The sequence below is a fragment of the Netta rufina genome (assembly GCF_964035555.1).
Source record: "Netta rufina genome assembly, chromosome: 6".
NCBI lineage: Eukaryota > Metazoa > Chordata > Aves > Anseriformes > Anatidae > Netta > Netta rufina.
This window is the reverse complement of record NC_140129.1, coordinates 35,211,848-35,227,045: the sequence shown is the minus strand read 5'-3', so window position 1 is coordinate 35,227,045 and position 15,198 is coordinate 35,211,848. Positions and strand designations below refer to the sequence as shown.

Below are 15,198 nucleotides of genomic sequence, written 5' to 3'. Positions count from 1 at the left end.
CTCAGCTCATTTACATAACTTTGGAGCCTGAAACTTTTAGCTGCACAGCACCTTTGGGAAGGATGTTAAAAAAGGTATCAAAACAGCTAGGGGCACACCATGTTTCTTTCTCCTGACTTCTTAACCACGCTTTCTTTTATGAATAAAGAAGCAGTTAATGACTTCTTTTAAGGTGAAAATGAAACAAAATGTGGCTTTGCTGAGCAAAGTTTTGGAAAAGCTTTGTTTGCCAAGTCTGTATGCCTGTACTGTAAGGCCCACATTGGATAGGAAGGATATTTAAGAAAACAAAGTGACAGATTCAGAAATCTTAAGCTGTTGAAACAAAAAATCACTTTCTTCCAAAATTCCTCATATTTTTTATACCCTTGTAGGCCATCTATAAAGAAATACCATGTGATAAGAAGCATTTGTTGTGTGGTTAAAGAGGGTGGAAGTGATAATGATTCAAGTACAAACCTGTTCCTGACATTCATCACTCTTAAATTTATGTCACAAAACAATTTGCTTGTAAAATTTCACAAGTCTAAGTTTCAAGGGTTTAGAAAGGGTTTTTAGTTTCAAGTAGCCCATTGTAGGACTGTTTAAGCACTGAAAATAAATTTCAGAATAAAATTTGACTGCATTTTATTCAACACTGCTAAATAATTTTTGGACAGTTATGCAATGCATGCATTACTAAGAGCAAAGGACTTAAAATCTATAGTGCAGACCTGAGGAGAAGTTTTTTTAGTTGCTTGTAAACACTGAATTATGATTTTTATCCTTTTTGGATCATAATCCAAATCCTGGTGACAGGACGAGGGGGAATGGGCTTAAGTTGCGCCAGGGGAGTTTTAGGTTAGATGTTAGGAAGAACTTCTTCACTGAAAGGGTTGTGAGGCACTGGAACAGGCTGCCCAGGGAAGTGGTGGAGTCGCCATCCCTGGAAGTCTTCAAAAGACGTTTAGATGTAGAGCTTAGGGATATGGTTTAGTGGGGACTGTTAGCGTTAGGTCAGAGGTTGGACTCGATGATCTTGAGGTCTCTTCCAACCTAGAAAATTCTGTGATTCTGTGATTCTGTGATAATAATGAAAAAAAAAAAAAAAAAGCACAACACAAATGCTGGCATTTCTGAAGATTTTCTTTCAGAGAAGTAGGACTGTTCGTGGCAGAGCAAAACGCCCTTGTTTCTGATTTGTTGTGGCATCACTATTGATCTGTATTTTAGACAAGATCAGGGAGGGGGAAAAACGCAAGACTTTCATCTTTTCTACCACTCTATCTTAAACATAATTCAAAGGAAGATGCTTTCATTTTAGTCAAGAGGGATGAAACATAAAACTTCCCTGGATTAGAGAGCTACTCACGTCTTATCTTTCCTATAAAATGGAGAAAAAAAAAAAAAAAAAAAAAAGGAAAATACTCCAGAAAAAATAACACACATGAAGTCCAGTTATTTGAAAAGCTGCAGTCAGCTCACTGCAACTCATCTTAGATCTGTCCACTAAACTTTTAAGCTTTGTAGATTCTTGGGAAACAGACAAGTAGATTTTTTGTGATGGGGAAGACAAGACATTTTTTTCAGCTTCTCTTTCTTTTATTTTGTTTACATATATGATACTTTAAAATGCTTTAAAGGAACTTTTTTTTTTTTTTTTCCCTAGTGTATGGCATTATCATGAAATAATTTGACTTTTTTTTAGTAAGTAATAATAATGAATCAGTCTTTATCTGAAAAACACTAAAATAGGCAAGCTACCTACCCTACTGTGAAAAAGCAAGATTAACTGATTCAAGCCCTTCAATTATTTCATGTATGGACTGCTTGAAAAATAGAATTTCAAGCTCAGTGGTCTAGTTTCTGGGTAAGTTCTGCAAGAATACAGATGTGTTTTAATGTTTACTAGTGCCTGCTAAGCAGAACCTCTTAGCAGTGCCACGTGTACTTGTGATTCCATTGTCTGGAGCCAGGTTTGACTACAGCTGTTGCTCAGTAGTGTCAATGCTAATTCTTTTTCATAATTCCTTTATTTCTTAGACATTAATACTGAAATACAAGCTTTATCTGGAGTTCAGTGAAGCATTAAATCCTTGTTGCAGTTTCCAATAGGTAGATTCAGAACACTGCAAGAAAGGATATGGTTCTCCATGACAGCCTTGGACAATTGAGCGAGGCTGGCTCCTTATCTGCAAACAGCTCCTGAGTATCTGCTGTGTCTTGAAGGCTTTACAGATTGCAGGCAGTGGTAATATCTTCCTTAATATAAAGTATAGGAGCAAAAATGTTAATAAGGAATTTTTCACACTGCTGCTGGTTGGGAAAGGAGTGATGTTATTTTGTTGGAAGGGAGCAGCTGGTTAGCTGTTAGGTGTTAAATACTTGGCAGGAGGCAGACACAAACACCTTTTGTACCAGTCTGGAAAATCTCCACTTGGGTCAGTGGGTGGTGGAAACAGAAACTGTTAAGTTCTCTTAAGAGTTCTCTTAAGTTCTCTTCTTCTGATGGGTAGCATAAGTTTATAAGAAAGGGAGGGACAGAGATTTCCATACACAGGACACCTTTCAAATAAAATTGCTTATTAAAAACTTCATTGCCTTCATTTTCTGGGGAAAAAGCATGGCTAGGGAGCTTCACTTGTGGCTTCTCTTGTACCTCACCACTTTATAAGAGGTTGTTTCACAATCAAGTTTATTCAGTCTTTAAAAATCTGAAAATTTTCAGAAAAATTGCATGGATTTAGATGGGGGTAGCAAAGGTAAGATGAGGACAGTCGGTAAGTTAGGAAAGTAGTAAATTACCAAAGTGTGGTTTTGGAGTATGATTTGCTGGAGAGAGAAGTATGCTCCAAAGTACTGAAAAACTATAGGAAAGAATGAAATCCACTTTAGAAAGAATGCATGCTGATCCATTATAGATTTTTTTTTTTGGCAACAAAGTAAACAAAATATCAGCAAAATAGATGTTTAAATGAAAGCACATGGTACCAAAGAACAGAACATAAAGCCTACTTCAGTGGATTTCATTAAGACCACTGAGCAGTGTAATTAATAAAGCATCTTTTCTCTTTAATCATACTTGCTGATGGAATGATTTGTAAATCCTTTTATTTATGCATTTTTTCTCCATTTCCTCACCTGATATTACTTAGCAAAATTTTGAAAACTGTATGAAATAGAATGTTGATTGAAAATCTTGCATTTTAATACAGTGTTTAAACATTGTTTTATTCTTCTGTATGTAAGCAGATTGCTTTAGGCTGAGAGCTCTTGGGGTGAGACTTGGCAATGCATATTTTTTCCACAGGCTTGGCAACTGCAGTGTTAGTTTCTGTTTTAGGGTAAATTTATTTATTTTCTTAAGTACAACTTCAGAGGTGCGTCCACTCGGCGTTATTGTTCACATGAACATACCTCATTGCAAAATTAGGCATCCTTGTTACTCCAATTAAACATGAAACAAGCTTAAACCATAAAATTTGCATGACAGTTCAATATCATCTTTCTTAAAGATGTAAAGAAGTTCCCTGAACTCTTTTTGGGGACCTTGTGAGTCATTATTTCTGTTAAAAAATCATCAATAACAGCTTTAGATGTTCAATGGGACTTAGTCAATTTGGGTTCCATATAAGCATTTATTCTTTTTATTTGAAAATTTTACTTTTCATCTGGAAATATTGACAGTGCTGACTTGTTCAATATTTTTTCCGCATAGTCCATCTGTTGTCACCTTTGGTGTATAAATAGGTGTGAGTAGTTCTTGAACAACCTTCCTTAGATTCTCTGCAGAAAATCTATATCTGCAGAATATTATAATATGTATTTAGAAAATCTAAATTGCAGAAAATTTATATCTTGATTTGTGTAGCTCTTGCTTACTCCTTACCTTAAATTCTGCTTCTTGTGGTGGCAACTGTCAGGAACGATTGTTTCTACTGAAATTAATCAGTAGTTTGTTGTAAGAAGTGTGTATAGTTGGTCTAGTGCAACAACAGCTGTATGGGGAAGTCACCAGCTCAGAACCTGAGTCTCTTTGGAAAGTTCAGTCAAAGCAGAGATCCCTTCTTTGCAGAGGATAAACATCTGCTTATATAAATGAGTTGTCTTCCTCTGTTAAAATAAATAAATAAATAAATGGAAGGAAAAGCTACACAGAGGTGTCAGTTATATACTAATCCTACCCTAGAAGTAAAGAAATAGTAAACAAACAAATAAATAAAAGATGTAGAAACCTGGCATTGTGTGCTTGCAGCCCAGAAAGCCAACTGTGTCCTAGGCTGCACCAAAAGCAGCATGGCCAGCAGGGCGAGGGAGGGGATTCTCCCCCTCTCAAACTCCTAACATACTGAGATTAATATTAATTAATACTTGACTAAGTCAGATGCATAATTTCAAGTCAGATTTTCTAGGCAATAATGCAATTAAAATACACCAAAAGCAAGACCAGCTGCTTTTGTGCCCAATAGCACTCATCATATGCAAAACATATTTTAGCTCGATAAGTATTGTTTGTTCCTCTGAGTGTACAACATACCTTACTTTAAGTGTAACTTGAACTTGACCTGGGTGCTAAATCATTATTCTATAGCATCACTTCAACTGAATACTTCGTCCTTTAAACTATATATTCTTCACTGTTTGGGTATTATTGTTCCCTTCATTGTTCACACATTGTTCAAGTGTTTTTATAAATTACTAGCAGGATTTCCAGTCAAAGTAATTCAGGTGAATGTGAATTGCTTCTTCATATTTTGTTTGTTTGTTGTGACCTGTATATTAACCCAATGGAAACTATGCAATCTCTGTTCCCTTTCGCTGTTAGGATTCTCCACTGCATAAAGCTTTTTCCCTTGCATTGCACAGTATTAGACCCAACATCTGCAGGTAGTCAGGTTCCATTGCATTGGGTTTGTTTGCTTCGGTGCTTTTTAAAATTTATTTATTTATTTATTTTAATACGTTGTTTTGCCTTGTAGAAGCATTCACTCAGTTTTTGTCTTATTTTATAGACTCTGATATGAAAAGTACCTTACCATTTCATGCCTACTCATGAAATGACTCTTCAGGTCTTCCTGCCCTCCATTTTTTTAGAAATGTCAGTAATCTGGATAGAAATAATTCACATAAATGTATTTCTTTTTATGACTTGGGCATGAAAAATGTTGCAATAATGATACTTGGAATTAAACAGAAGCTGTGGGGCTAGGGTAATTAATTTTCTTTAATGATGTGAACTATTAGAACAGCAGGATAAAATAGAGAAGTAATTTGGAATATATGATAGTCATGAAAATAAAAACAAAACCTATTTATTATATCTCTTAAAACATGCAGGTAAGAACATTTAAAAAATATGTTAAAACTGATACGATAAATATGCTATACACAATCTGTTAACACTTTGAATTCTGATTTGTTTTCAGAGCCTGCTGATAGACCTCCTCTTCTTCTGGTTGCAAACTCTGAAACAATTGAGGTATTGTATCTTAATGGAAGCAAAGTGGCTGCCCGAACCCCTGTAAAAGGATCTGCAATTTTGACACTAGATTATAGCTACAAAGAGGACACAATTTGTTGGATTGAATCGAGAGATCTTTCAAGTCAGCTGAAATGCACCAGGATAACAAAAGCTGGGAAGTTAACAGATGAGTGGATAATAAACATTGCTCAGTATCTTCACAGTAAGTATCTGACAGTCATTTAGCAAAACTGTAGTGTTTGCTGTGACCTGGTGCAGGAGATGTCAGTAATATTTGGGGGCTTGCTGTTGAAGATAGTCTTAAGGCATGAAATATTGAAACTCATACTGAAGCACTTTTATGCTTCTCATTCCAATAAAAAATATATGTATGCGATGTTTTTTAAAATGTGCATTTTTATAGTCTAAATATAATGTGTAGAACTTACAAAACCAGGGCAGTACAACAGAAGAACAAATGTAAAATGCATCCTCTTCTCTGGCAAAGTAGTGCTACATAAAGCTTGAAAATGTTTTTTACTACTGGGATAATATTGACAGTGAATGAAGAAGAGACACATGATTATCACATTTGCTGTCATCTATCGTAGGTATGTCAGTTCTTGAAAATAACAAAATATTTCTTGACACTGGAAACAAATTGCTGCCTTTTTTGCAATTAAGGAAAAAAAAAAGACTCATAATACAGAATTAGTCTTTTGCATTACAGCGTTACTTCTCAATCATCTTTTCAATTTGTGGACTGCTGTTATCTTCTGAAGGTGGTGTTCATCCACTTACATATTTTCATGTGAACAGAATGCAAAATAGCATACAGTCCAAAAAATGCAATTTTCTTTCACAGCAGAATTGTCCATAGATCAGTTTATAAAACACAGCACCAAGGAGTGCCATGGTGGTATTAACCTGGCTTTTGAAAACTCAGGGCTAGAACCTCCACTGTTTTGCTTTGGACCTAAGATTTAGAAATATACTTTAAAGTAGAGATGGACAGGAAAGATGAACTCTGAACTGATCTCAAACTCTGTGACCATCAGGTTCGGAAATATTCAAATCACAAATTTGATGGTGATATAATATTGTGCATATCAAAGTAATCAATTTGTTGTAGAAATTGTGTTTTAGGCTATCAAGATAGCTTCTGTAAAACATGGTCATTTCTGCAGAGTAAAGGGTTTTTGTTTATTTGTGTTTTCAACCTATTTCCTAATTATATATTTACTCTATAGGACATTAAATGGAAAAAAAAAATAGAAAAAAAAAATAGAAAGGGGTTCATTTTGTTTTGGTTTGCTTTGCTTTGCCACTCATTGTGACAATATTACTTCTAGAGGACTCTCTTATCGTAGATGTATAGTTGTACTTCATTTTGCCTCCTTCCTATTTTATTTTTTCATACTCTAGATATCTAAGACCCCTAAGAATCTCGTTGGTAATATTTGATTGTGCCTTTTTAATTCACTCTATTATTGATATTTTCTTTTCTTTTCCTGTTAGTAAGAGCAATCAGATTAACTGCAGTCCTTAGCAAAATCTGTTTTGTATTGAACTGTATGTGTGTCTGTTCTGTCACTTATCTTCATCCTCAAAGTGGTTCCTAGCACTGCGGTTTGTGGTTCTTTCACCAGTTCTCTCCTACGTTCCTCTCCCTCTCTTCTCTGCATGTGAAGAGAATTGCTAATCTCTGTGGTGTTCGGATCTGCATTAGCACATCTGTTTGCAAAATTAAGGCTGTATTATGTGTTTGAAATGAATACAGTGCCTGGAATTAATGAGCTAATCATTTTTCATAGTGTTCGTACACATCAGCCTGTGGACTCTAATATTTCCCTGAAACTCCAGTGTAATTGTTCAGTCTTGTTTAAATGAAGAATTGTAATTCCCACAGACATGCACCGACTGCAGAGAATTCTTCCAACTTTTTCTTTAGTTTAGATATGGAAACAGTGCTTGGAGGCTTAGAGAAACATTGCTTGGAGCAATGATTGACAAAATCCAGCAGATTTAGCTGTGGTGGTGTTTCTCCCAGACACACATATTGACAGACGCTCTTCTTGGCAGTGGAGCCACAGTAGTCTGAACATATCAGCAGTCTGAACATATCAGCTCCAAGGTGCTCAGTGCTCTTCACAGGGCAACAAGTAGTGTGAGAGATGCTTTTGTCCTGCTCCTAGCTCTGCAGTGTGCAGTCTGAGTGGGCTGGTTCGCTCAGGCACCTGAGGCACCATGGACAACATGCTGCTCCTCATGGGCACAGTAACATCTAAAAGGTTCAGTCAGAGCTCATCTCTTGATGATTTGGTGTTGTGGTGTTATTTTTTTTTTTTTCTTTTCCAGTACTCAGTGCAGAAATTGTCCACCTGATTAATATCCTCCCTTCTAGACATACACCTGGAGTTATTTCTGCAAGGAGTCTGGTGTTACTATATCGTTATATATATCTGCACACGTGGATAGGTCATTTTGTGGCTACTGCAAAACTGAGTTTTAATCTTAAATTCTTTTTTTATTTATTTCCTCCATCTTCTACCCATCATGCACCTTCTGCTATTCCTCTTCAGTGTATAGCACCTGCATCGGGTGAGGCAAACAAATTCATTCTGCCTCCTGGTGAAGGATTTCAACCTGCGCATTTTCAAGCGCAAGTACATCCTCTGGCAGCTCAAGCCAAATAAATGGTTGTGCCCATGAAGTTAGTCACAGGAAGACGGAAGGTCTGTTCTTCATAGAAAATAATTTCTTCTTTATTGTCTTGCCACAAAGAGGACATTCCGAAAGGAGAGGAGAGAGGTCTGAGTAGTATTTGTGGAATTTTGAATTTATTTATCCCAGTCTTCTAATCTGTTTTCTTTAGCTATCTGGAAGAAAATGTGTCGTCTGCATATGACACAAAAAAGTTATACAAAGTGATTGGGACTGCTTGAAGTGGCCTTATTCGAAGTCCTTTTTTAGTGCAGGCAAGTAAGTCTCATAGCTGGGAACAAGAATGTAGGTCCTGTTTTAAGATGAGAAACTACCTCTAGGAAAGCAGACTATGAAAATGAGTTAGTTTTCATGGTAGAGCATATAGTGTAAGCTCTAGTCAGCAGAAGCTTTAGATTCACACAATAAAAAATAAATAAAATTACAATGCTTTAGTATCCAGCATTTTCCCTTAAAAGACAGTCCAACATGACTTCATTTTGGCATATGTGTCCTAGGTGGATACAATCAGATTCCTTTGAAAAGAGCAGTGCTAACTTGGTCTGCAAATCAGGTGTCACTGGCTGAAGCACAGCAGTGTTGGCATTCCTTGTGCTTTCTTATTAAGCTAGTTTCAGTCTTGTGAGAATTATTATATCATCAACAAGGTTTTTGTTTGCTTGCTTGGTAGGTTTATTCTTTTAAATAAGTAGGTTTCTTGCATTGTAATGTTAACACAGGCAATCATGTGTTAGCCAAGGCCAGGCATTGGCAAGTTATTTCACCTTTGTCTTTTCTAGACATAGAAGTTGTTGGAAGTTAGACTGAAATTTTTCCCTTTTGGAAAATGTATGCAGACAGTGTTGGAGCTGAACAGGCTTTCAGGAAAGTCTCAGATAAGGCAGCTTGTGCAACCACCGCCTATAATAACGGGTGTGCTCCTTGACACTTCACACTATCTCACAGTCCGCTTCCAGTTAGTACAGCAAGACTTCCAGGAACAATCATTTATGTGAAGTGCTACCGTGAGGACCAAACTAGCAGAATTTCTTTTTAATGGAATGTAAGTGGAAAGTCTCTCACAATTTTCTGTCCTTCCACACCTGTGATGTGCAATCCCATGCTCATGCTTTTTTTTGGTGTTGGGACAGAAGGCAGCAGGAGCAGCATCTTCTGGATGACAGAATCTCCTTCCTCACTTTAATAGGCAGTTTTCACCTTGATCATTACAGGTTACGAAGCACTTTGTGCTCTCTAAACAAGCACCAGGCAGCACAGCCTGCGTTTCAGCCACTGTTCTGCAGAAAACTCTTCTGGGATGCTGCTTCAGAGCACGAGATTTTATGCTTGGATGGTATCTGATTCAGGTTTTCTTGGCATTTGGTAATCACAGTATACTCCAGTTCAAATCCTGGAATAGTTGTGTTTAGCTTTGCTGCTTTGTGTTTTATACCTCCTCAGTGCCACCTCACCTGGGAAGGCACACAGGCTTTTCTGTTTGCAGATGTGCTTGTACGGGACTGATCTGGATGAAAGGAAACATTAGGCTTTGCTTCTACTATTTCAGCTGTAATCTTTCTGACTTCCTTAGCCTGCCCTACTGCAGGAGCAAGGAGGGTGGGTAGTGCTTGCTGGGGAGCAAGAAGTGCTTGTGCAACCCATCACCTTCTCCTTGCTTGCATGAGCCCAAGCCAAGGCTGACGTTTTGGCTCTCTGACTTTTTTGGACACAGCTGCTGTGAGGACCATTAGACAGGGAGCCCAGAGGATTTGACCAGGATCCAGCAGCATCTCTGTGCTTACATTCCTGTTTTCTTCCACATTTCTGGTCTCCCCCAGTTGTGCACTCACACACACACATATGTGTGCTCTTTCTTCTGAGTTTAGCAAAAAAAAAAAAAAAAACACCAAATAGCTTCTTCTAAGCAAAAACAACTGAGTAAGGTTTAAAGGCACGAGGGCTAGGAAGACCTTTGAGGCTGTCCATTAAAAAAAATAATTATTATTTTTTATTTTTCTCATCGTCTCTCTTTACTTTGAAATCATGCAGACACAAACAAACAAACATAATCGCAAAGCTCCTCCCTCCCCAGACCTGAAACGCTTCCTTCCAATGATTAACAACAGCTATGAGTGTTGTGCTGTTCAGAGCAGCTAGTCATTTACCTTGGCATTTATGAGTCTCAATCATCGAAAGAAACACTAAGCACTAAGGATCGTGCTTCTGTCAGCAACCTTCCTGTGAAGTTTGTATGAATATTCATGAGAAATCAAACTAAAGTTTGGCTTACGCAGGAGGAGAGCAACTGTGAAGATCTGAGGGGAGGTGTTTATTCCTTTATGAAGCCTGCCCCTGAACTTGTCTCCAGACAGGTGTGAGAGGCTGACATTATAGTTGTAGACTGTGATTTTTTATTTTTATTTTTTTTTCTGTGATAGACTGTCTATGCTTACAGACCTCCTAGAAGATAAATAGAAATGAGACAGCTTCATGACGAAGGTCATTTGTACTTCAAATCACACTTCAGTAGTGTTGAGAGCATCTGATAGAGTAATTGGAACCAGAATGGGGGTGTGAAAAAAGTATCCTAAAGAAATACCCCAGTGTAGTTGGAATCTGCTTGGCACTCCCATAGCCCTGGCCGGTATTACATCGTGGTGCAGTTCTGGGAGGACTGGACAAATGCTGCTTCTGGGATAGCGACTTTCCTTAATTTCTCCAAAGGTGTTTTTCTGTTGTTGTAGTGTCAATATCTCATTTTAGATTAAGTCATCATTATATAAGAAGAAATGGCACACTTTTCTCTTGAGAATCATGTTTATTCAGCTTGAATTTTCTATCTCCTTTTACTGCCCAGTCATTCTGTATCATGAAATCCTACCGTTATCAAAGCTGACCTTCTCCTTTACTATGGAAACTTTTATTATTATTATTATTATTATTATTATTATTATTATTATTATTATTATTATTATTATTAGACTTTCTCAACTTGCTATCCATCTATTCATGTCCTTTTCCAGATGACTTGCACATGTTATTAGTATACATTCTAGCTGTGCTGTGGAACTCAGCGATCCTCAGTGGGGAACCAGTTTTGTCCCCTGACTTAGGTAGTTAAACGGGGCTGTCAGTGACATATGTGTAAGATTACCTCTTTCCTGAGTCTTCCCTCATAACTTCCTGTATGGCTCTTGGAAATAGGGATTTCCATATGTTTTTGTGTTTAATTCCCATGTTCTTTTAGGTATTCCCCTTCAGCAGACACAAGTGCAAATCTTTAGTTAGAACATCTTTTACTCCATGGACTGAGACGGGAAACTCATTCTTTGCAGCAGGGGCTCACAGGAGATGAGACAACATAATTGGGGTCATCTTGATGGACATGGCATAGGCTAGGAGGCTTTGCTGCTGAGATTTTTTTTTAGCCTAATACATTCATTTCTCATTCTGGTGGACCTGGACTTAGAGAACTTTTGATCAGGTGTGTGATACAGTTTTCCTGGTGCTGTATGGACTTTTATTTAATGCAGCAGCAGTGCTATCTGATAACTGTCCTTCTGCATGTGGTTACTTTGCACTTTGTAATGATAAGACTCCTTTAGAGACTCAAGCTTTGTGGAAACTTCCTTTTATCACTCTGCTCCCGTCTTTAACTCCTGGCTAATCTTTTCTGATTATTGGTTATACACAGCCTTTTTGATGATAATCATGTTTACCAGAAGAATAAGGGTAGTTCACATCTGTTGCAGTTTAACCCGGCAGGCAGCTAAGCACCACACAGCCGTTCACTCACTCCCCCGCAGTGAGTTGGGGGAGAGAATGATAAAAAAGGTAAAACTCGTGAGTTCAGATAAAAATGGTTTAATGGGAAAGAAAAGGAGGGGAAAAATAATAATAAAATAATGATAAAAGAATGTACAAAGTAAGTGATAAGTAATGCAATTGCTCACCACCCCCTGACAGATGGCCAGCCTGACCCCTGGGAGAAGCAGCTCCCCACCGCAGCCAACTCTGTGGTGTTATTGCTGAGCACAATGCCCTATGGTGTGGGATGTCCCTTTGGGCAGCTTGGCCCAGCTGTCCTGGCTGTGTCACCTCCCAGAGCACCTCCAGCCCCTGGCTGGCAGGGCAGCATGAGGAGCTGAGCAGTCCTCTGGGTGAGCCCTGCTCTGCAGCAACTGAAACATCGCCGTGTTATCAACGTTATGCTCATCCCAAATCCAAGGCACAGCACCAAACTAGATACTAGGCAGAACATTAAATGTATCCCAGCCAAAACTAGGACATCTTTGGCTAAATCCATCCGTTCAGCCATTCTCAAAGACAGGCTCAGAGATTGCCTGAAGACTCTGGGGTTTCTGTTCCAACATGAACACTGAGCTAGGTATCTTCTGTTGGCCATGGTAGGTATTGCAAATCCACGGCCTTTTTCTAAGAATAGCATCCATATCTTCAGATTTATATTTCGAAACTTGATGGTGTTTGCACAAAAATTAAGCTATAACCTTTGAAATCAGAGGCTCTTAGAGGACTATGCATGTATTAGGAGCTTCTAAATGCTAGCCGTGAAGCATCTGTCTGCTTTTGGTGCTTTTTGGATGCAGTCCGTTCAGTCTGACTTGGGGGCTTATGCTGGCTTGAGTCATGTCCCTGTAACATTATGCTGTGCATTTCTGAGTCACAAGCTTCCACAATAGATTCTGTGAATTGGCTGGATTTCCTGCAAACATTAGGTTACCTGCACTTTTGAAATAAGAGCTATTTATTAACTGCTTGTTAATTGCCAAGAATGGATTTTTTTCAGTTGTTCAGATATAACACTACTATTTCTTCAACCTTTGTTACTTATCCAGTTTCTACAATTGATCTTCCATTGACATCAGTCAAACCCCTGCTTCTGTTCTTATCTGAGCTGGCATGCTGTCTTTTTCTTTTCATGTGCTTTTCAGAAGCCATGCCCTGGACAGTTAATTCTCAGACTGTGTGCAGAAAATCAAATGTCTTATCTCAATGGTATTTCTCAGTGCAAATTTTTGATTGCATTATTTTCTTTTCCTTAAACTCCTGGGCTCTGCCTCAGACAGTCTCCTGAATAGTGTCTCTGCAGAGCCTCCATCTCTTCATCTCCTTATTCTCAGCTCTGCATTGTAGAATTCCCTTTTTCCCAATCATCAGCTTGCTAGCTGACCAGTTTGAATCTTAGTTTCATTATTGTCCTAACATTCCGACAGAATTGTACTGTTTGTCATCCCTACACCACAGCCCAGCCTGCATAGCAAAGCTCTTGTGTCAGGGAGGAATTTCAGGAGCAAGCAGACCATCTCCCACAGCAGCAGAAGGATTTCATAAGAACGGACACTTAGTCAAAGGATTGATAATCAAGTAAATTTATCTTTATCAAACATAATGCTGAGGGATTCTTTCTCACTGATAAATTGTGTGATTGTGTTGTCTGTAAAACAATAACATTTTGTACTTTGGTAACAAGGTTATGAAGATACAATGGAATAATTCTGGGGGCTGGAAGGCTCTACTGTGTAGATAACTAGATTGCTGCAAATATAAAATACACATTTTTATAGTGAATATTTTACAAATGAGTTTATATCCTTAGATATAAGAATAATGAAACAACAGTAAAAAACAAGCACAGGGATCACCTTTCTGAAATGTGGAATTAAATAATGCATGTTGTATCTGATCAGACACATTTCCAAGCCTTCAACATCCATATACACCCTGTTGACTTCATTTTGTTTTTTACATGGTAGCAACTGGTACTATTCTTTGTAATATCATTTTCACAACTGAACTTGTTCTGCTTCCGTAAATTCACTGTGGACTTCAGTAATGGGTAAATGTCCAGGGAGATGCAGACATTCGCATAGCGCAGCCTTCTCTCTGATTAGGAAAGATGCTCCCTCGTTCCTCTGATTCCAGCTCTGGCTGAGTGTTTGTTTGTTTGTTTTTGCTGTCTGCTGAAACCAGAAAAATCATTTTTCCTGCAACGTGCTGCAAGTGAAACAGGAACAGAACGGCATTTCCTTTCACAACCCAAACCCACTTCTGATCCTATGCAGGATCTAAGGAACTGTCTAGTCACAGCAATTGTTAAAAATCTTCTTTCTGCTGCGGCTTTCAGGCTCTTGAGATGTCCTCAGTATTCACAGAACACTGTTTTCTGCCTTTCTTGTAAAGACAGAAGTGTATACAGGAGATACACAGGAGGTATATAGTTGTAATCGTCCCATTTCAGTGGAGCTGGCTAAGAACTTGAGGCTTTAGGCTCTTAGAAGCTAACATCAGTGGCAATAAAATATTTAGATTTTTAACTTAGTATTAAATATCATCAGCTAATTATATATGCATGAACTTATTTCATCTTCTTTACTTTTTATTTATAAATTTCACATTTTTTGATGATATAGCTAGTGCTTTTTTTCCAAAGTGGAGATTTTCCGAAGTGGAGATATTGCTTTGTAATTTCTTGTCACACAGGATGCCAATCAAGTTTACTTCCGTTAGAATAATTGACAGTAAATTTGCTACTTACTTCAAGATATTAGTTTATTCATGCAAACATTTCATTCAGACTTCATCAAAAAAAAAGCTAACAATAACAACAAAAACCACTAACATCAACTCAGAAAGACAAAAAAAAAATCAGAAATCTTTCTTTTTACATAATGTACTTTGTATTATGTAATTAAAATTAGTTCTTCAGCCACCTTAAGACTTTTATCTGAGGCAGAAATCATAGAAGGTTCATTGCAATAACATCACAACAAAATTTAAAAAATATCTTCCTTTAAACCTTTTTGTCTTCACAGTAAAGCAGGGGGCATAATTGTTGTGTTTTGCAACTCCTACTTTGATCTAACACTTTGTACTGCTGTGGGGTAAAGGATAAATAAAGGTCATGCTTTTCATAAATGAATAACAAATTGCATTAATTGAAGTAATCTGAAATGAGAAGCTGCATCTCTGATAGAATAAAAAATTGTTGCAGCATCTTTGCCACTTCTTTTTTTAGGAAAATATTTAAAGCACAT

General features: G+C 37.7%; 1 protein-coding gene across 1 annotated transcript in view; it reads left to right on the top strand.

Moving 5' to 3' along the window:
* The window catches only part of LRP1B (LDL receptor related protein 1B), a gene marked incomplete at both ends in the record, with an annotated part of 669,864 nt that overhangs the window by 351,208 nt on the left and 303,458 nt on the right, over positions 1-15,198 (top strand). The window contains one exon of the mRNA XM_084288908.1: positions 5,406-5,663. Coding sequence (XP_084145034.1) covers positions 5,406-5,663 — 258 coding nt within the window. The remainder of the gene's footprint in view (positions 1-5,405; positions 5,664-15,198) is intronic.